Below are 23,651 nucleotides of genomic sequence, written 5' to 3'. Positions count from 1 at the left end.
TTCTTCAGCTCCAAAGAAATTGTACTACCATCAAGGATTTTATGGATCAAGCCGAAATTCTCAAGGATAAACTCATCAGGAGGGGATACCCCACTAAACTTATCAAAGACTTACTCAAGAGAGCTAGATATTATGATCGTGATGCAATGTTCAGACCCAAGAACAAAGAAAAAGTCGACAAACTGGTGTGCGTAACTAAGCACTTTAATTTTGATAATAAGGCGCGTCAAATTATTAACTCACAGTGGCACCTTCTGAACATTGAGGAGCATGAAGAAAAACTTCCCAGACCTCTTTTTGGCTTTAAGAGGAACAAAAACCTTAGGAATCACCTAGCGAGGGCTAAGAGGTCGGAGCCTAACAAGTTTTGTCAAAAGTCCATCACGCGGGCGAACCGGTCAGTGGTAAGCACAAATGTGGCTCCTGCCAAGCGTGCCCCAATGCCATCGTGGGTGACAATATTAGGATCCATGAGAGGATGTTTTTTCTCAAGGAGATGACAAACTGTCGATCATCCAACATTGTGTACATCATACTCTGCCCCTGTAATTTGGCCTATGTAGGCGAGACTGGTAGGGAATGCAGGATAAGGATTGGCGAACACAAATCTAACATCAGACTGTCTAAACTAGCTGTGCCTCTAGTCAACCATTGGAGAGAGGCCAACCACACTGAGGGAGACATCAGGTGGTCGATTCTGGAAAAAATTCTACCTCAACTCGGAAGGGACACGGTTGCCATCCGCAGAAAAAGAGAAGTGTTCTGGATTTTTACCCACAACACTAAAGACAAAGGCCCTAATGAACTCCTACCGTGGGAGAATGCCATCTTAGCAAAAATCTGGGGGTCCCCTATTTGTTCTATTGGCTGCCTCTCCCCCTGTGATCTTCGCCTTTCAGTGCTCGGCTGTCCTGCGTTTTGGGCAGAGCCTCCTGCCCAATTTCTTTCTGCCCCTGTTTGCTCTATTACACTTATTTGTTTATGATGGGTTCTGGCATGGTTTACTTTATTCCAGGTTGACTTTTATTTTTCCATGGCTCTCCGAGGCCCTCATAGTTTATTGTACCATGGGCCGCCCGGAACCTTGGCAATTCCACTTCTGCTTTTCTCCATTTTTGTTCCTTGTTTATTATGGCATAACCTCTGTGACCCTACCGCGGGCTTTTCTTCTCTCCCCAGGTCTCTCTTTTTTTCGTACCACCGGCTTATTAAAAAAAATGTTTAATACTTTTTGTTTCTCTACTTAGACTCGTGTAACCAGTAGTCCCAGTTTCCTTCCTTTATTGTTGCAGTTATTCTGTCCAGGTCTTGGTCCTCCTTTCTTGGTTCTATTATTTTATGGCCATTTAGCTTTATCATAGTGATATATTCCATCTGTGCCTATTTTATCAAGGCACTGCCTAGTCCAATATGGCGCTACCCTTATGGTCCTCTTTCCATTTCTCTTTTGAGCCTTAAACACGGGGAGGAGCGATCCTGCTCGCCTGTCGCACCTACGGTGCGGTACGACGGCAAGCTTTCATTTAAATATCCTGCCTTGCATGACTTCGTTGCCACGACCCGGGAATCCTGCCAGGACCTTCTACTCCTGTACCAGCCGGAGGTGCTGGACGGGTTCGGGACATCTCCTTTCGTACCACGGGGTAAGTTGTTCCTCGGGTCTCCAGCCTTTGTTGCCTCGGCAGGCCCATTCGTCCGTCCCACTTGCTCCCGGGGGTAGAACCGGCCACTGCGCTCCTTCGCATATGTAGTATCCGGGAGGGCCGGTGTCTCTTTCTTCCTTTCATCTAGCACCCAACATTTCTTAGAATATTCATGTACAGCACTCTAGCCCAGCAGGATTGTGACCCCTGGTATCGCAACTATGTCTTAGGTGGCGCTGCAGCCAAGCGCACTCCTCGGGCAAATTCTGGCTTTCCCACAGAGATGGCGCAAGGTAGACCTTACTAGTGCAGTGATTCAGTGTCTCTTACTGCACTTCGATCACAGCGTAAATTTTTCACGCTCTGGGGAACCGGCAGACTTTGCTGGTCATGATTGTTCTTATACCTCGGCTACCCATCTTCCCGCCTTGCTCACAGCTCCGGGCACGCAGTATACGGTCAGTTCCTTTACCCTTAGCCAAGGCTCACGCTTTTAAATTTATTTATTATATTTTTTCAGGTACATCAGACATTGTGGACTATTAGCCCTCTCATATGCCTCGTCCCTCACAGGAGAGCATTGGCGGCCTCTGCAAGGGATCACGTTATCCCATTACCCTCGGGTGGTCCATTTGTGGTCCCTCTTTTGAAAATGTTGACGTTGACATTACTTCTTCCTTACTCAGGGACTTTTCCATTGATCTCAGTGGTAAGCTCCCATCTTACCTTTTATGTTTTTTAAAATTTATTTTTAGGTCTCGCCTACGCAGCGCGCATGCGCTGCATTGGAAAAGACCTTGCATTGCTTTGAATGCAACGAGTGCACATCTGGCGATTCCCTTGCGGGAGCGAGCTTTAACATATGGTTCCTGCTTGCTCCCGCAAGGGAAACAGCTGTAGGCCCCCTCCTCTCTCCCCTCCCCCTGCTGCCGCCTCCTCTTTCAGTGCGAGGCACACGCTGGTCTTCATTATCTCCTTTGTTTCGGTCCTGAACTTTTCTGCCCTCATCTCCCTTGACAATACTCACCCTCCTTCCTCTTTATCTTTGTCAGTACTTGGCAGCCTAAGCCATCAAGTATCCACTTTATCTGGTTAGGAGACCTACAGGTGCAATGGTTGAAGAAACCACGGCGAACAGATTCTCTGTTATGAAAAAGACGCCAATCTCGCTGATGCCCGCTGTACACCTAGGGCATCTACTAAAACGTATATTTCTAACCGATTGCGTACCCTGCCAGAACTGCAGCCAATGGGAGCAAGATTAGTGTTAGCTAATCAGAGGGAGCCTGTGCTGTCCCGAGGGAACTACGGAGGGCAAAACATGAAGAACATGATACTGTGAGGAGCCGTTGTTACGATACCGCATAGCTATCAATCTTTGAGGGCTACGACGCGCACAAGAGCTAGCTGACATTTACGCGTTTCCCGTTGTATGAATACCAATGTTTCTGTATTCTAAACACTCTTTATTGTTCATAGACAGAGCTCAGGTTTTCTTGATTCGAATGCACTGGTCAGGTCTTTTTGACGCGATAATATATTCAGTGTTCTTAGTAATTCTGTGCTAGTTTAGTGATGTGTGGATGTTTCTAAGCACTGGCAAAAAAATCCAGAATTCGTAAAGAAAAAGGTTTCTCCGTATTGTTTACAAAATTAATGCCATTTACAGATGGCCACCTCAATCGGGCCTTTCATTGGTAAAATCTTCAATGGTTTTAGTCCTCTTTCCACTATCATTACGTAATAGCGTTGTCTCCTTCCACTGTCAGTCAGTCCTTTCTGTGCCGAGCTCTTGTTTACTTGTTCTGCGACAACCCTCTTCTCACCATACACCGATCTCCTCCCATTTCTGTTTTCACAGCTATCCCGTGTTTCCCCCTCAATTTGAGCCTTCTTTTTCCCTTTTCCACCCACCTTTTTCCCTCTCACCCTTCTTTCTCCCTCTCTCCCCCTCTTTTCACCCTCTCTCACCCTTCTTTCTCCCCCCTTCCACCCCCTCTCCCAGCCTCCTTTCTCCTCCTCTCCAGCCTCCTTTCTCCCCTACTCCAGCCTCCTTTCTCCCCCTCTCCCACTCACTTTTCTCCCCCTCTCCGGCCCTCCTTTTTCCCTCTCCCGCCCTCCTTTCTCCCCCTCTCTTCTAACCTGCCACCTCTTTCTCTCAATCTCCCCCTTGTATCTCCACACTTTTTGTCTTTCCTCTGTATTTGTCCCTCCCTCCTCAGCCAGCTTCTCTTCCCACCTCCTCTAGCTCGCCGTCTGTGCTCCACTCACAGCTGGTTCTCACCAGTATGTTCTTCCCAATACTCTTTGCTCATCTGTCTGCGACCAGGCAGGGGTTAACAGCGGTGTGAGGTGGGACTGACCTTCACTGTCCCAGCTGTCTGGTTAAAATGTATTTACAGTCAGCGCACGTGCAATCTACTGTGTTGTGCAAACTCCGGGTGGAATGTGTGCCTGGTGCAAGCTGTGACTACTGGGGGGGGGGGGTGTCCTACAATGTCATGGGTTCACCATCTCAAAGGAAATACTGCTTTTTTTCTTCAAGCTCTTCTAGAGCACACGAATATCCTGTTTGCACAGTGTGTTTGCGACTTGCCAATCTCGCCAAAGTCGTTACTCCTTCATGCGTTACCCTGATAACGCTGTTCACATACTTACAAGAATGGGGGTTGTAAGTAAATAAAATGTTTATTTACAGCATCTGCCGAAGTGAAGGAATTGTATAATACTCTAAGGGCACAGTTCATGAAAGATGATTGAATGACAATAACAAAAAAAGATTCAGACTAACACTACAACCCAGACAGCGATTTAAGATGCAAGGGTGACTCAGTGAGTTAAGCAAAATGGCTCAGCAAATTAAAAGCTTACCTTTCACATTTGGTATACTCTGCATAATGACCTACATCAGCACAGCCATAACCCAGTGTGTAGCAATTGTATAGCTCTTCAATCCCTGGTTAGATTTCCCAGTGCAGAATGAGAAGAGTCAAGCTCTGCACTTCCTGAAGCTGCGTGTGCTGCCATGATGCAGCAGTATGTTTGTGATGTATCTACCAGCAGGTATGGCTTTGTAGTTGTCACATCCTGAAGCCCTCCAGACACCGTGTCTCGAGTCTACAGCTTAGTAGAAACCCCCTTGAAGTGCGACTTATAGCAGTGTCTGCAGCATAGCACTGCACTGATTCAAAGAGTGTCCACAGTTGCAAACATTCATGTGCACAACAGAAAGCGATTGAGCTCCGGAGAAACCGCGCTGTTCATGACATGAGCTGTAAGTTACAAAAAAAGCATTTGCATAGCCAATAGGTCTCGCTTTTGGGACCTCATAAGTATTTAGTTATGCAGCACAATATTCGTTGGTGCAACACATCAACGGTTGCATGGCTAAACACTTATAAGGTTCAAAAGGCGAGACCTATTGGCTATGCCAATGCTTGTTTATTTTTTTATTATCACTATACCGTTTTTTCCGCAGCTTGCTTATGTTTGTCATCTGGTTTTTTAGGCCTTGGCCACGAGTCTCTTTATCGTCAAACCACCAAGGACGTTTTCTTGGTCAATTTTCTGGTTCCCACCAGGTAGATTGTTTTATTTTTTGGTTATAGGACAGGTGCTTGTTACTAGTTGTTCTTCATTTTGGGCTCACTTGAAATACCGTCCTTATGTTTGTGTTTAGTATGGGTACCAATATCACTTGTCTTTTCTTCTGGCATGTGGGTCTGTCACAGGGGTGTTTTTTGCTATCTGAACTATATATTGGGTACACCGTTTACTGCAACTCTTGCTTCTCCGTGTGTGCACGGTCTCTTTTACCTTTTCTGGTTATCATACTCAGCTGGCATGACCCTTTGCCTTTTCCTTCTTTTTCATACTGTGCTGGATATTGGTTGTGCATATTCATGGCACACAGCACTGTATTATTGTATTACATACTGTGTTTTATTTTTTGTCTCCCCATGCACGTCCTCCATTGCTTGTTTGTGATTATTGCGCCCTGAAGAAGGTGAGAGCCATACCGAGGTCACCCACCGAAACGCGCGTTGGTGCTGGAGTCTCCTTGTTAACTTGCTGTTCCCCCTTTGTATTCATCAATATGTTGAGTTAAAATTGAAGTCCAAAAATTAATTGTACTATCAACTGTTTTTGCTCACTTGTTGATTAATTCTGAAATTGACTCAAGTTCTCCACTCTGACTTGACAGAGCTATTAATTGTCACATGTGGAGAGGGGGCATGTGTCTCCATGTATGTATATTGTTAATTGGAAAATTGTGAACCCTTATTTTGCAGGACGTTTGAGTATGTATGAGTATGATTTTGTATGAATGATTGTGGGTGTGTGGTGTAGGCCAGTGTTTCATGTTTTATTAATATCAATGACGATTAGCACTTTAGATGATATACACAGGCAGAGATATTTTGTTTTGATGGTATTACTAATGGCATCCATAACAGGTGTTTCATTTACCCAATGTAATGGAATTTGATTTACTGGTCTCAGAAATATTGGAGGCTGATATGTTCTTGTAAGGATTTGATCTCATTACTCGCAGATTACAGTAGATATCAGAAATGAGCATTTATTTCACTGACTCATGTTCCCACAAACTCATTGAGCCTTCTAGTTAAACTTTATAATCAGAGAACTATAGGTTCGACAATACATAGGCAAACCATTGATTGGGTGAGCTACAATGACTTACAAGAGGTGTTTTAAGATCTTTGTAACATTTGTAAGCCATATTGCACACAACTAAAATGGTGGTGCATGCAACATGTGAAATGCCCAATCTGAAAGTACTTAAGTACCAATATCCACTGATGTGATCAATTCTGGGTGGTTAGAGCAGAAAGTAGACTGTGCATTAATAGGACGTGTTAACGTTGGAAACAATGTGTATTGTTTAACCTCAGTATGGGTAATTCACCATATATCCATGAAATGCAGATCCGCTATATCTTCTATGAGTGTGGAAGGTGAATTTGCCTGATTCCCGGAGGAAGAGATCCTGAGCAGGTTCAGGTTCAAGCTGTATTGAAATCTCCTACAGCCAACAAACTCTTACCGCAAATTACACAGGCCGTGTACTACAACAGTTTTTGCTTCTCGCATCGACCCGTCCAATGATAGATATGTATGCGACAACCACATGTCCCTTGAATTGCAGTGTCCCTGGTACTAGCAAAAAAAACAACATTGTTGGATAAAAGTAAAATTAAATTCCGATAACTGTCCTAAAGGGCACTGTCTGGTGAAAAATCAAAGACTAGAGCACAGGCTATAAAACACTGTTGTTATGGTGAGTAAATGGCAAACTAAAAAGTATGTTAGAGGTAAGCTCCATGGGTTACCCGGAGTTCCCCCAAGTTAAATCGTAGCAATCCACTCCATATTTTAGCCTTTCTATGGCTTTACACTGTTTGTGCTTGGCCACTTACCCATCAGCGAAGACAGATATTAGTCCTCCACATGCCTGATCACCAGGATGTGGATGATTAACATAATATTCACACTTGTGATCTACGTAAATTGATCCACATAAAGATCATCTTAGACACAAGCAAGGTATCAATGAAGAGCAAACTTACAGTCAGTAGGCACATTAGCACAATAGGTGGCTTTAAAGAGTGGGGCCAGATACCTTTTGAAATCCTACAGCACTCAACTAAATGTTCATGTTATCTCTTTGTCTGCCTCTGTCTCTGTCCTGTCCTCTCGTTGCTGTTTGTTCTTTGCCATTTTCAACCTCTGAGACTGCCAGTCATGTTGCAGGTCCTCTGATGAATCCTCTCTGTTCTCGCAGTCTAGTTCCAAGCTCTGTATTTTGATGGCTTCAACACTGGTGGATACCAAGTGTTGTTTGTCATTAATGTGGTAGATAAGATAAAAAGGATACCCCCACCTATAAATAATTTGTTTAGATCACAGATAATCTGATGTGATTTTATGTGATTTCCTCTTTGCATGACTTACTGCTAATTAGGCCTGGGCGTTGAATTCCGTTCCGCTGGCGGAATTTGTGGAATTTGGGTAATTTTGTCTTCTGTGGAGAACGCGGAATTGCCAAAAATTCCGCCATCCATGGCTTCGTAGAATTTTTTGCTTCTTTGCGCTTTCAAAATGCTCGTTCTCAAGATATTTCTCCCCAAGCACGCAAACAGCTTTCACGAACAGGAAAAAAGCATCGCGAACGGGCGGAACAAGCAATTCCGCGTGTTCGCGGAATTTCTGCGTGCTCGCGGAGATTATTTACCATTTCAGGGAGCTTTGCGTAGCGAAACTACGCAAATTCCTCCACCCGTACTGCTAATACATCCTGGAACAATGAGATTGTAAGCTCCTCATAAGGTATTGGTTCTGCTCCCCATGCAGCCCATATGTGTTGTCTTTAACGTAGAAAAATATGCACCTGGGCCAACATGTCTGGCACTAAATTATCTTTCATGTGATAATGCAGATCCTGCGAGTGCAATCAAGTACAACTCTCAATTCATTTTAACATCTCAGAAAGGTGTGGAATAAACTCTTCCAGCTTAGAGCTCGGTATTGTGCCAGGCATATTCCTAATTCATAGATAATTTTGTTTGGACATGTTTTCCCATTGTGCACCTTGTTTAGAAGGTCTTGATGTTGCTTTTCAAGCTTATTGGCCCTGGATTCCAGTTAAACTATGTCATGTGCACCCATCACAGTTGCCAGTTCTAGCTGATTCAACCTTTATTTCATCTTTTTGCAGTGTGTGATCTTGTTTGGATATAAATTTTGCACAATCTTGTCGCAGGGGCTTAATTTCCTTTTTGAACTGTATAATAATGAGGCAGATGTTACCGATGATAGTTAGGGCTGCCATGCCTTTGTTTTCCATGAGGTCTGAGGAAGTCCCTTGTGTCTACAACAGTGGAAGTCCCTCTGCTTTGGGTGGCAACTTGGAGCAGTCAGCATGTTTTTTTTATATTAAGTCCTTTGGTCAGTTTGCCATGTGTTGATGCCATGTTGGGGTGAATATCTTCCAAATTCTGTGGGGTGGCCGTCACATAGGCGGCAGGCTGGGTCCACCACAGACAAGGGCCAATTAACCCCTAATAACCTACTATTATAGGAATGTAGCTCTTCTATGTATGGTGTGAATTCGCTGACAACAGCTCTGACCCCCTTGCCTCAAACCTTCAAATTTGTGGTTACAATGTGTATCTGCTCCCCACTGCCTGACCCATAAGGTAGCTGCAAAACCACGTGTCGTGGTGAGTAACATGCAGCATCCAAACGAGAGGGCCATGCAAGAAACACGGCCCCAACTTTCCTTTTAACAGGGGAGTACTTTAGAGGGAGTGGAACACAGGTATGTGTGCCACCTTCAGCCTTGCTATGTTATTATTCCTTGCTTATTGGTGAGATAATTGCCTTTAAGGTAGTTTGCTGGAGATCGCAACAGGTCTAAAGTGATTTGCCATGTGTTCAGTTGCTCTGGTGAGTGTGCTCATTCTCTTGTTTCTCAGGCCATGGTGATGGCCATCTTGGGGATAGAACGCCAATCATCCTCTTTCTTGAGCTTTTGACAACATGCCCACTGTCACTTCACTACCACAATGACAGTAGGCTGCTTTCAACGCTCGTCAGACCTCTGATGGAACAGGATCCATTTTCCCAATTGTATATTGACTTGGAGGGAGCCGCCCTGGTCGGGGAGCTTGGTGAGGCCACTTCTACATATATCTTCATCATAGAAATGCCTGTTTCCTCCAATATTTAACTTCATCAATGCCTAGTCTCTTTTCGCAATGCTTTATTCTCCAGTTATCCAAAATGGCAGACCTGATCCACAACTAGCATTACCTATCTCCTCCCAAAGCCAAGCTTCTTTAGGCCCACCTCCCCCAAGGATCAAAGAATACTCCCACCCCTTGTGGTCGCACCTCTTCTTACCTCTCTACCCCACACGGCGAGAGTCTTCTGCAGGTTTGTCGCGGTCTCTCCCCACAAAGTAGAAGGGTATTATCAATTTTTATGGCAGGCAGATACGATTTGAGAGAGCAGGAAATCCTTTGTCTAGAGAAAACTAGCAAGAGGGTGCTCAACGGAAAAGGAAGAGATTTAGACTTTTGGACATAACCTGGGCTATGGCATGGCTCTTTCCTAACTTATGTTACAGAGTTTGCCTCAAATGTGAGCAGATAATGCTTTCTCTGTGGCTTCACTTTTGGCCTTTTGTGCAAGGAAACTGTTGATCTTCAACAAAGTTAAATTATTCTGATTTGTTTGCAAAAAATGGTTATCATGGGTATGGATGAATATGTGTATTTTGGGTTTCTCAAATTGCCCAAAAGACCAAAAGAACAGCTATCCAGACCATTGCTACTCATATCCAGATGGAAATCAAAGTCTTTGCTTGTCAGTTTTTTTCAATGAGTTGCAAATGTTAACCTCTAGATATTAACAAGACCGAAAATACACCATTATTACTTTAATTGTCATAATTCTTCCTCAAAAAGCCAATCATTTTCGTGGGATGTTTGGAGAGATGCTATCTTCCAATAATATACAAATGTATTTGAAATAAATCTTATTGACTTGTAAACACATTATTGAAGCAACTGTCACCTACACATTTTTGATATCCTATCTAGATATAGCAAGTGGAAAATATTAATGGCAACAAAAATATATTTTATTGCAGAGGCAGTTTTGATGAACCCACTTGTAAGTTCTGTGTCGGCTGCGTTATGGAGGCGTTTGATTATTTGCATCCTATGGGTATTATTTACAGAGACTTAAAACCAGAAAACTTATTGCTTGATGCTGGAGGTTACATAAAACTGGTAAGGTTGGCTTTTTATTATGTGGGCTTCTTCCTCTTCAAATGTATTTAGTTCTTCAATGATTTTCCCTTTTCTCTCTCTCTCTCTCTCTCTCTCTCTCTCTCTCTCTCTCTCTCACACACACACACACACGTGCACACACACACACACACACACACACACACACACACACACACACACACACACATGACTATTACCAGACACTGGAGCTACACATTGATTTCTGTTCATATATTCCTCAATGAAACGTAAAAAACAGAAAGAGCTGTAATGCCTGAATTATATGAGCAGAACTACAAAATGATAGCTGCAGATAGTACTCATGTATAAGAATGAGAGATCAACATTAAAAGTAGTAATAGATTTGCGTTTCATTAAAGTATCCGTGAATCACAAAACTGGTCAATAATGCAGACCTGAGTAAAGAGTAATTCAATGTACAATTTTATATGAATTTGTTACTTACCACAGAGTTGAAATTCCTTCAATTTGTTCTGCCGCTGAATTGAGCAAGTACATCAATGTATATGAGTTGAAAGGGTTAAATGAGCAGAAGTGATTGAATTTGTATCGCACACTGATAGTGCTTTGTGAGATCCCTCCTTTTGAATAATGAGGATGCATGCATTAAATTGACTAATTCACTTCTTTGTATGTATTTTAGGGATTTCTCCATAATATGTGTATTTACACGTGTGCATCCTATGACAAGCACATATGCCCTTCCAACAAAAAATATAAAACAGTTAGAAACCTTCTTCCAAGGGGGGGTTATTTGCCTGAATGCAAAAAAATGAATGCATCTATAATAATAAACTTTTGAACATGAACTGGAAAAGGATATATGATTATTTGCATCTTTGTGTCAATCAGATATTAGCATTTTCATCGACTGGTCTTCCACTGGCATTAATCACTTGAAAGAGGCCTGATTCAGAGTGGGGGGTTAAATTACGATCCCTCCTAAACAGGCGTTTTCACTGAGTTTCAGAAATAAAGGTTATGTGGTAAATCACCTTTTCCTTCACAGATTTAGAAAGGACAAATCTACTAAAATATATTGTGAAACAATTTGCTGAAAAATCCAATATATGTGGAAATTGGTGCAAAAATACCGATTCTTCATTTAATTTCAAATTTGTGTTGAATACATTCCGATTGGGAGGTTAATATAGCACCTGTTACATTTTTCACCCCAGGCGTTTTATTGTGCACAGTGAAAACCTCACCCTTTGCAGAGACACTTGACATTGAGGCCAGAATGCAGAACTAACTCAACCGCCTTCTGAAAATGTGTCTGTTACTTACACAAGAATCCATTTGCGGGCATATTGTCCTCCATTTCCCACCAAATGCTTGTAAATGTCATTAATTTACAAGTGCTAATGGTGGAGAAATGAAGATCAAAAATATTTAACAAACTCCAATGCTGTAGGAAATGCCCATGTTTTATTGTGTGGATTATACAATTTACTATAAATTTGGTATGCCAACTCAGTTTGAGCCCAGCCATATGCACATCAGTCTTCACCTTGCTCCTCATGGGAACAGTCCAGCCCGAACAAGGGCAAAACCGGTACTGGGTTGCTTGTGTTCCGGTTCAGGGAGGACCTGGCCTTGCACTTCGGGCTGGACTTTTCCCATGAGGAGCAGGGTCAAGACTGATTTGCATATGGCTTGATTCAAACTGAGGTGGCATGGTGGATGAAAAACAATGGATTGGGATGTTGCCTGAGTGAGTGCCAGTGGATGAGATTAATTAAATCATTCCATCCATCACCTTGTTGTTTTTGCATTTGATGCCCTAAGTGCGCCGGGTATGCCCAGACATGGGTCCCGGCTCACTGTGCCAATGGGACCAAGCTATACCTGGCTGGAGAGCCCTAAGTAGGGCAAAACCGGTCCTAGGGTGCTTGTGTTCCGATTCAGGAAGGACCTGGCCTGGCAGTTCAGGCTGGACTGTTCCCATTAAGAGCAGGGTCAAGGCTGATTTTCATATGGCCGGGTCCAAACTGAGGTGCCATGGTAGGGCAAAAAATAATTGATTGGGATGAGACTTGAGCAATTGTCAGTGGCTGAAATCAATTAAAGCTTTCCATCCTTCACCTTGTTGTTTTTGCACCAAATAGTTTAGGGCAGGAACATGCCAACTTTCTAAAAGTAGCATTTTCAAAATTGTACCTTAAAGTCTGACTTTAACATTAAAGAGGATTTTTAATTATGATTTCTCAGACGTCAAACATGAAATGCTACCTGTTCCCAATCAAATGTTAGGACTTAATAAATGCAATAGGCCTCACAGTGATGAAAAAACAATTTAGGAGTTTTTCAATACCAGGACATGTCAAATTAAAATCTTTAAATTACAATGCACCCTGCCCTATGGACCACATAGGGCCTACCTTAGGGGTGACGTATATGCAATAAAAGGGGAGTTTAAGCTTTGCAAGTGGATTATAGTGCCAAGTCAAAATTGCAGATTAAAGGTGGATTCAGGCTGCAATGGCAGGCCTGGGACATGTTTTAAGGGGTCACTTAAGTGGGTGACACAGTAAGTGTTACAGGCCCACTACTAGCATTTACTTTACAAGCCTGGGTATATGATATACCACTCTACTAGGCACTTCTAAGTAAAGTAAATATGTCAATCAGGTGTAAGCCAATTTTACCATGTTTAAAGGGAAGCACAAACACTTTACCACTGGTTAGTAAAGTGCACACAGTCCTAGGCCAACAAAACAAATCCAGCAAAAATAGGAGGGGTGAATGCAGAAAGTTAGGGAAAAGACCATCCTAAGGCTGACAGGTCTAACGGCAGCACTTCCTAGACTCTGTGTCTTTGCTCTGGAAGTCTCATAGCACTTATGGTAAATGATCATCCAACAGAGACCTGAATTAAGGACTGTCTTTTGTAACAAGAGGGTATTGTCTTTAACACATCAAATTGTGGACTCTGTATGGCGATATGCAAAATACCTAAAACTGTTAATTACTCCCACATCACAACTGATCACTTAATGTACACCTCCTAACTGGCAGACCAGTGTTTCATGGCTGCTCTCACAACCTCTTATTCTTTTGAGAGTTTTGGACTAAGCGTCTACTCTCCTGCTTCCATTGAATCATCACAGGGTGCAAGATGAGCCAACTAAGGAAGTAGGCACTGTCCAGAGAAGATATTAATAGAGTTATGTTCTTGCACAAATTAATATTTGGCCTTAAGTACAACTTTCCGCTGGTTCATCAAGGCAATTACTTGGTGCCCATTTTAAAATGTGTAACTAAAAATGCAGAGCATATGTGCACATTGCGCAAATAAGGCGTGGTTTTTAATTGCTCTTATTGTGTCCCTCACTGGCTGCGGAATACACTAATTTTGACCACACTCAGAGCCAGACTGGAAATCAAAGCAGCCCTGCCAAAAATGTTGAAACCCAGCCCGGCTCTCTTTTTCCCGCACCCCTCCTCTCTCTCTTATTTCCATCCATCCATTTCATTATCTGTTTCTCTCCTCTCTCTCACATCTCGCAGTCTGATCTCTTTTTTCTTCTCATTAGCCTGCTGTAACTGTCCTCAGAGAGCTGGATAAAGTGACACATGCCCCAGCAGCTGTCCCGGGCCTTAAATAACCGGTCTCCAATAGCTCCAGCCCACCGGGGGGAAAGGCCGATGGAATGAAAGGCCAGCCTCTGACACTTGTGTAGCTTCCAAATCTGCTGGAGCGGCACTGATATCCAGAATATGCACAGCTCCATTGTGCCCATTATTGCTACTTGGAAGAAGGTAATACATCCCTGGAATATCACAGAAATACCTGTAGCACACGTGATGGGGAACATGGCGGCTGGCTGACGCCGGTTGCGTGTGCTCCCGAGTGAGGGAATGAGGGAGTCTGCCATCCGAAGGCGTGAAGCGGTTATCGGCTGCTTTATAATACTTTTTCAGTGCTGCGCTCTGTGTACGCTTACCTGATTCAGGCCCCCTCAAAATGCGTATGGGCACAGCCACGGAATCCACCGATATCGGCGCTTTCAGGGGGAATTGGTGTTGGGCGGCGACTTTGCTGCGGAAGTCCCGTGTGGCGACGGCTCTAGCCGGGTTCCGATATTGCGGTGGCAGAGTCAGCACAGGATCCGTGCATCCTGAAGGTAAATGTTGTAATGCGGTCTGCGGGGGCTTAGAAGCAAGCCGTGCCGGTCTGACACTAAGCCTGGTTAAGGAGGAGATAACACAGCAGCAGTGTTTGAGGGAGGTAAAGGTAAAGCGGGGGTGGATGGAAAACGACCCCCCCCTCAGGTGCCTTTTCTTCCTATGAGTTCGGTGAATGAGGAGGTGGGGGCTGAATGTCCTAGAGGAGTTTTGGTGCAGTCACCTAGTAGTGGTAACGCTAGCAATATTCTACCTGCTAGTGAGTTAAAAAAACCTCATACAAGGAGTAGGTATCATCTACGTATGGCGCCAGAGAGGAAAAGTGTAATTGGGAAGGTAAAGGATCCTACAACCAGAGAACCGTTGGTAGATTCCCGGTAAAAAAGACGTCTAAAGGGACTGTGAGAGCTAAGAGGTGTGGGCCAAAGGAAGGGCGGTTACTCCCTAAGCCTCCCCCTCACTTAGGTCTTACTTTAAAATCATGGAGCAGGTTGCTGCCTCCACACAGGGAGCAGGGAGCACAGCTATTGAGGTTTCCTCCCAAGCTGAACCGTTGTTGCTGGAAAATCGTTTATTCCTGTTGGCGGAAAATCAAGGTGACATCCAAGGAACACAGGATCACACAATGGGGGAGGGACTACGGATAAGACTCCTAGCCTGGCGCAGGGCAATGGAGAACCTGTGTCGGATCATGGCCCGCAAGAGGTGTCCCCCCCAGTGAACCAGCTAGAAATTCGACTTTTTACCCTGAGACAAGATATCCTGGGAAAGTTTGAGATCTCCGAAGGTAATCAAAAGGGAATTCAGGAAAAATGTGGGATACTTGAGGAGAAACTAGATGGTATTGCCCAACGTACCTCAGTCCTCGAAGGTGAGGTAAAGTCTTTGTCAGCTGCCCTGGCTGGGAACACCAGTGATATCGTGGAATAAGTCACTGCAGGAAGATCTGGAGAGGCTCGAAATACATGCCAGGCGTAACAATGTGAGGCTCCTTAATATTCCTGAAAACTTGGAAAAAAATTACATCAAAGGCTTTGTCTGTAAACTACTGGGGGAAGGTCTACTGCAGGATAGGCCAGACATCGATTTGGACAGAGAAATCCAAAGAGTGCATAGGGACCCTTTTAGGTTAAACCCAGCGAGGAAGGCTCCAAGGAAAATGTTGTTACATTTTCTCACTTACACTGTTAAAGAGTTAGTGCTGGGGCGTGCCTTGAAGGAGAATTCCCTGAAATATGGGGACCTCAGCTACCAAATAAGATCGGATGTTGAGAGGAGAACAGCACAGAGACAATGGGAGCTGGGCTCAAAAATGAATTACCTACGCAGCAAGGTCGCCCAGGTGCAGATGAAGTTCCCTGTGATGTTAAGGATAATGTGGCAGAACAAAATGCATAATATCTTAGAGCCAGAAGAGTTGGACTCTTTTCTGGCCCAGATGGATGGTTGTGCATAGTGGATAGTCGAGACTTGGAGGATTCTAGTCCCAGCCACATTGAGATGAACGCACCTATGAACAGCAATATATTTGCTATTTTTAGTCACGCCTTAATTTTCTCTTATTAACTACTATTTCGTTTTTGTCTTGATTCCCTCCCTAAGCTCGGGGGTCGCGAAAGGCGATTATCTCGCCTAGGGAGAGGAAAGGGGGTTCCCCGAGGTTTGCAGTGGGTGGAGGGAGCATGGGAATTTTTTTTTAAAATATACTCTAGTTCTGTCATTTTCCGTAGGTTTCCAGCTTATGTGGGTTTCTCAACCTTTTCTGGGGTGGCAGCCGATTATGATGATAGGTTAAAGGGGGCATACGGGGTCCGGGGACTGAAAATGTGAAGATGAGTAGATTAAACCTGGTTCATTTCATATCTTGGAATGTTAACGGTCTGAGATCCAGAAAGAAGTTGGCCCGGGTCTCTGAATTCCTTAAGAATAGTGCAGCAAACATTATTTTACTTCAGGAGACTCACTTGAAACGGGAGGAGTGCAGGTCTTTCTTTAATAAATTGGGCTGGGTCCAGGAACCAGTTTGCTCCAACCAGAGAGGGAACTCAAGAGGGGTAGCTGTAATTATTAGAAATAACTCGGGCATAAAGATACTAAGATACGAATCGGACTCCTCCGGCAGGTGGTTGGTTGCTAGTTTGATGATACAGGGAATGCCAATAGTATGTGCCAACTATTATGGTCCAAATGAGGATTCTCCAGAAGCCTTAGTGAAACTTGAATTCTGTCTTTTACAGGCTACAGCTCTGGTAAAAATTGGAGGAGACTTTAATATAGTGCAAAATAAGACCCTGGATAGGACTTCTAAAGTTAAGTATGTTAGCCCCCCTAGAACCTCGGCAATGTTGAAGACCATGATCCGTGAGCTTAATCTGGTAGATATTTGGCGAAGTAAGATGGGGGACGTAAGCGACTTCACCTTTTACAGCAAAAAATATCGCCATCACTCCCGCATTGACTACTTCTTGATAGATCAGGACCTATTAGGAGAGGTAGATTAGGTTAAACATCTGCCCGCCATTCTTTCAGATCATTCGGCAGTTTTCCTCTCCCTTATGCATTATTGTAAAATAGGTATGAAGAGATGGACCTTGGATAGGACCCTATCAAGTGTAAGGGATGAGGCTACTATATTATTTCAGGCTAATATTGGCTCAGCTAAAATCCAAGTCATCTGGGATGCTTTTAAAGCTTTTCTAAGGGCAATATGTAGATCAGTAATGGTGGGGAAGAGGCGGGTCTTGAAGCTGCAGGATGATGAACAAATTAAAGAGATCAAGTGTAAGGAACATGACCTCCAAAAGGCATCATCCGAGGGCTCTAGCAGAGTTTCTTGTCTTAGCAAAGAACTAGATCTTCTCTTGGCGGAATATCAGGGGCAACTTGACAAAGATTGCTTGACAGGTGGAGAGTAAGTAAGATGCACCATTTTTCATATGGTGAGAGGGCAGCTCGCTTCTGGCCTGGAAAGCAAAAACTGACAAGCCGAGAAACTTAATCCGAAATTTGAGGAATGCTGAAACAGGAGCTCTATTAGACACTAACCTAGATTTGTGTGCTACAGCCCGTAGGCATTTGTGTAGATTATACAGTGATGATATTTCGCCTAGTAAGAAGACTATAGAGGCCTGGTTGGAGAAGAATGAGCTTCCGAGTCTAAACAATGACCAAAAGAAGCTTTTAGAGGTAGAGATCACGGAGGATGAGGTCCGGGCACAGATCAGGAAGATGGCAGGTGGGAAGACGGCTGGGCCTGATGGCCTCCCTGTTGAGATTAATTGTAAACTCCTTGATATCATTGTCCCAGTGCTGAAAAGTTTATTTAATGTCATATTTTTTTAAGGGGAAAAAGTCCTGCGGTCATGGGCTGAGGCCACTGTTACTTTGATTTTGAAACCAAACAAAGGCCCTCTGGTGGCAGAATCATATAGGCCAATATCTATTTTGAACTCAGGCTATAAGGTGTTTTCGGGGATATTGGCCTCAAGGGTCACCCAGGTCATCAAGGAGGTTATTCATCAGGACAATAGAGGTTTTATTCCTGGAAGGCAGCTTAACAAGCTTACCTGTTTAATGCTGGGGGTCATCGATCTGACGGAAACCCAGAATTTACCTGTAACGGTAGTAGCCGTAGACGCGACAAAGACGTTTGATCAAGTCCACTGGCCCTACTTGTGGGAGGCTTTAAACATTTTTGGGTTTCCGCAGAACATGGTAAGGGCCGTTAAAAATCTATACAATATGACTAGAGCCAGGGTGTTGGTTAATGGGATTTTATCAGACTGGTTTAATATTACACGGGGTACTAGGCAGGGGTGTCCCTTGTCCCCACTTTTATTTAATCTATATATTGAACCGTTTGCCTCCTCGATTAGAGCAGATCCTTCCATTCTTCTGTTTAAACCTGCTGGCTTGGTGGCAAAAATAGCTCTGTACGCTGATGATCTCATACTTTATACCATCAATCCAGAGGTGGCACTCCCCAACTTAATGGCCAAGGCAAAATCCTTTGTGAGAATCTCGGGGTATAAGGGGAATAGCGGGAAGACGGAAATTATGGAGTGGAACCAGACTAGGCAAAGCCCAGAGACGAAGCCTCAAATGCGATATCTGGGGAAAATAATTACGCAGAAGCTAGACGATCTCACCAAAGTTAACAGGAAAAAAGCAAGTCAAGAGGTTGGGAGGCTTTTAGTACGGTGGGCAAACCTACCCCTAAACATATATGGCCGCGTCAACCTTATAAAAATATTTGTTCTCCTTAAGATTGCTTTCCTTTTCAACTCAAGTAGCCAAACTACAGGGGAAGATAGGCAGCTTTATTTGGTCCTCAAAGGGTTCGAGGATATCTTGGAAAAAGCTGAGGAGGAGGCTGGAGAAGGGGGCGTTGGCCCTTCCGGATTTAATGGCATATTGTTATGCATTCCATTTTAAGAATTTTCAAATGTTGATGAATAAGACTGACCAGTCTCCCATGGGAATACTCTTTGGGGAAATGCTAAGTGGACTGAGGGGTGGACAGAGTCACTTTCTTTTTAAATATAGGGACCCAAAGTACTTTAAGAAGGAAAAGCTGAAGATTCTGCAGGGCGCCCTGAGAACTTGGTTGTTTTTCCGTAAAAAAAATAAGAGTTCCCTATTACTCTTCTTGGGCCCCGATTTGGGATTCTCCGGGAAACCCTGAGTGTTTTAGAGACCAGCTTAGTCGGCTATTAAAATCTGCAGGGCTATTTTGTTGGGGGGATCTTAATTCTGGTTCATCTTTGGTCAACTGGGAAGTTCTGAGTAATTGTACCGGGATCAAATAACTAGATTTAAATATTATCAGTTCTCCTCCTGGTGGGCAAGGCAGATTTGGGTAGAGGAGGAAGAAGATTCCTGGCTAGGTCAGGCGATGAGAACAGGCCCTCTGAAAAAGGAAGTGTCTTTGTGGTATCAGGCCTTGGTAGAGGCAGATGACCACTTAGGCATGGATATCTCAAAGCTTTCGGCTGAAGACCTAGCGAGTGAAAATGCTAAAGAGGTTTGGCTAGATTCTTTCACGATTCTACGAGCTGTTGTGAAACCCGCTTCTCTTAAGCGTAACCATCTTTTTACCACACCTAGGGTTTATTGGTCTCCAGCCAAGTTGTCGAGAGTTACCGGAAACCCGTATGTTTGCCCAAGATGTATGCATCCCTTGGCTGATGATATCCACATGTTTATGACATGCCCAAAGATCACTTGTTACTGGATTGAGATGTGTAAGTTCTTGGGAGAAGTAATTGGTCAACAAGTCGAGGTGAGCCCAATTCTTATATTTTTTGGGCTTTAACAGGACGATTTAACACGAAAAAATGCTGTTATCTCCAGATTTATTTTTTATGCGATCCTCCTGGCGAGACGAGAGATCTGTAGGCTTTGGAAGTCTGAAAATCCTCCTTGCTTTTCTGACTGTGTTAAGAATAAAATCTCTACAAGTCAGTTTGAGAGGCTTGCGATTTTAGAAGCTTGAAGAAAGTTTGGACATTGTTGGTCGAATGGAGCAAACGCCCCAGGAGGTCCGATGATTAAGCCAAAAAATCTTGTTGTCGGTCCTGGTTTCCTTCTGCAACGGGCACACTGGGGAAGGATGGAAGTGGAAACAGCATCTTTTTCTTGGATGGCAAGGCTCTGCTTCTTGGTTTGGCAATTGGGATAGGAGCGTTTCCAGCAAGAGAATTGGCAGAATGAGGACAAAAAAAAAAGAAATACCTGTAGCCGGCATTTCAAGGTCGCACAGCAGGATTGTGGCATTTTGTCTGTAGTGAGAGCTGGTTTCTATCCAAATATCATGCAGTGCATGGTGATCCAATGAATATGGCTCAGTCATGGCAAGTTTATTATGAGAACTGGTGCACATCAATGTGCAGCCAATGCCCTCAAAAGCTGAATGTCCACTTTGTGAATCAGAGACTTGATTGTTTTACAAATTATGTGGAAATATAGTTAGCAGAAATCGGGTTTTGGGCATATTGATACATATATGATTTCATTTGGACCGATATTACATTTTACAGTATTTCTATCCCTCAAGAGAATTTATTACATGGCTTCCTCTAAGACTGAAAATAAATTAAAGAAAATGATAATGGAAAGACACCCAGAGACTCTTATGATTAACAGCTAATATAGCGCTACATCATTCAAGACATACACAGACCTCCCCTTGTTTCCCAAAGACACAGAAGCATGGCAGCAGGCATTTCAAACGTTCATCCAAGACAACAGATGCAGTTCTATGTGTCAATATCAAGACGATTAAAAATTGATAAAATATCGAATCTAGTGTATACAATCCCACTTTATCATTAAGGTGATATGTACTTACCTTGACCATATAGTGGCAGTTGATATTAAGGATTTGATATTTTTGTAGGTTGATATTTCCACCACCGTACTGTGACCCCCTTACAGTTGAGTGGTAATCCCGAGGGAGATTGGGTCATGGCAAACAGAACACTTAACACACATCATAAATTGCTATAACAATGACACAGTTATGATCCAAGCAAATGACTGGAGCCTGAAAGTGACTTCATATGCCTAAAAATGTGGAATGAAAACAACCAGGTAAATTTTACCTCAACAGGTACCCAATTTTCGGAGTGACCACAAGCCAGGCTGTCCATGAACCTTGATTCAATAAAGCAGGTAAAATAGCGGAGGTGACATCCCAAACCCTTTGAGCCCTGTGACATTTTAGATTTGATCCCTTGTATCACCCTCAAAACATCTGCCTCTCATTTCCTGCTAAAGAGCTAGGGGAGGAACCAGCAATGGAAACTATTTCAGAGATAGTTAAGGTAATGACTGGGGTTGCAGCTACTGACCCATGCTACCTCTAATTGATACCCATGCTGCAGGGATAATTACTCTGTTAAGATCCCTACTATTGATCCCATTCAACAACCATGCCTGAACCCCTGGGGGGCTGAGTGACCAGTTTCAGATCTCAGACAAGGTGGCCTGGGCCAAAGGAATCATGTCCAAGCAAAGTCCAATTCAAGAAGTGATAAGGAAAGAAAATCCAAATTTGGGGGCATTGACAGTGCCCCAAACAGGTCATGCCTACACACCACTCAAAGCAGAGCATTTGAACCCTGAATTACCTCAATTATAACTATTAACATATCTGGCCAACACACCACAACTGTCCCTGAAGGTGGAAAAACGAACAGGATTCAACATCAAAGAAAAAGTAAGCCACTCCCCCATAGGATCTAACACTGATGACCACTAAAAAAACAAAAAATATTATTATTCAAAACCTCAGGACTCATTCTTTTCCTGCCACTCCTGTCAATGCCATGGTTACTTAATTCCAAAAATAGAGTATTGTCCACCTTGAATAAAAAGGGTATCACTTCATCACTTAAGACGCCGAGAATTTACACTTTGCCTTTATTTTCTAATGATTTATTTTACAACCCCCCATCCACACACACACACATTTCTCAATAAATTAATTTCTGTTCACATTATTTCCTATGGGGTTCTATTTTAAGTCCCTGCCTCCACTATTTCTATGGGAGTGTGTTGCAGTTCCAGTGGTTTGCCATGTGTGACAATGGAATTACTTCAGGTCATAGCTGGAGTTCATTTAATAATGTTTTGGTCCTTTTTGTCACACCTAAGTCACTGAACCAGCCTGCATTGTAGCTTTCAGCCAAAGGCACTAAAACAGCTAAACCAAGCAGTAAGATTGGTCGTAGGTGTGAAGATCACAAGACAGATTACACCTTATCTCTTAGGCTTACACTGGCTGCCTATTGAACATTGGCAACCTATAAATGTTATGCATAATTCACAGGTTTTAGGCATGAAATAACTGATTAAACTATTCCACTATTAGAAGCCAACATAGACTCCTTCCATTTGCACTTTCCCCACCAGAAAATTCCCCATTTGCTCCTCACTGCGGGAGCTACAGCAGATGAGGAAAGCAACAGGAAAAACAGAGATGGGTGAAATCATGAGGTCATCCCTTGTATAACGGTGAAGCATTTCAGAAACTGAGCCTGGTTTGATTTACAGGTTACAGCCTGTCCCCATTTCACAGTTTTGCCCTTTCCCCTTTGTGTGGGTTCCTCACTCCGCAGCTCTACAGCGCAAGTACGGTCCACCACACATCAAAAGAGACCCTCTTACTCCTTGTATTGTATTATAAAGCTGTTGGCGTTTTGCATTGTGTTCTGTGGCATAACTAGTTTGCTGTCTGTAAACACACACTGGAAGAAGCTGAGACCGACTCCCATTACGAAGCCCGGAAGCATGGTGAAGCAGACCACAGAGCATCTTACTGTAAAAGTCTAACTTGCCTCCGGGGTGCACTGTTGGATCCCGTCCTGCTTCCAGCTACAGATGCCACAATGCAGGATGTACACCCCCACTCGCTGAACCCAGAGCATCTATTATGCATGGTTACAGCCATTCAAGATGAGTCAACGTTGGGTGAAGGGGAACCGCTAAGACACATAGCATCCACATTCTCCTTGGTAAAGAACGCTCTTTTTGTAGATGTATGGAGAGATTAGCAGACAACAGAAGCTGAACATTCTGGGAAAGGTTTGTAGGCTAACCTTATTGCATTGTTGATAGCTGATCATGAAGTTAACAATAAGTGTATAGAGTGGAGAAATAGCAGTTATTGGGTGATCAGGCAATTAACACATGTCCGAAGTTACCAGGAAATACAGTGGCAATACCAGGAATTATCTCCTTAAAACCCTGCATATCCTGGAAATTCTTGGAGAAGCTGCCAAAGAATACTGATGCTCTTACAGGCGGGAATAATGTTTTCCTCCAGTTATTCCAAACATTTCCATACCAAGATCTAAGTACTGCAGAAGAGGCTGCCAGTAATGGTACTCTTGGCCGAGCTGTTTTAGCAATATTCACTCTCCAGCTGCATAATAGGGACAATAAACATGGTACACTTCTCCTGTAGTACATGCACATTGTGGGGATAGTAAAGGTCCCTGACATGGCTCTGAAGAATTTGCAGCCCTATCTCAAGTTC

General features: G+C 43.5%; 1 protein-coding gene across 1 annotated transcript in view; it reads left to right on the top strand.

Moving 5' to 3' along the window:
• Positions 1 to 23,651, top strand: part of PRKG2 (protein kinase cGMP-dependent 2) — an 856,172-nt gene that overhangs the window by 733,350 nt on the left and 99,171 nt on the right. The window contains exon 14 of the mRNA XM_085643209.1: positions 10,321 to 10,462. Within this exon, the coding sequence (XP_085499335.1) occupies positions 10,321 to 10,462 (142 nt within the window). The remainder of the gene's footprint in view (positions 1 to 10,320; positions 10,463 to 23,651) is intronic.

This window comes from Triturus cristatus, chromosome 2_2, assembly GCF_964204655.1.
Source record: "Triturus cristatus chromosome 2_2, aTriCri1.1, whole genome shotgun sequence".
In the NCBI taxonomy this organism is placed as follows: Eukaryota; Metazoa; Chordata; class Amphibia; order Caudata; family Salamandridae; genus Triturus; species Triturus cristatus.
The sequence above is the reverse complement of the archived record's forward strand: the minus strand, read 5'-3'. Positions and strand labels throughout refer to the sequence as shown.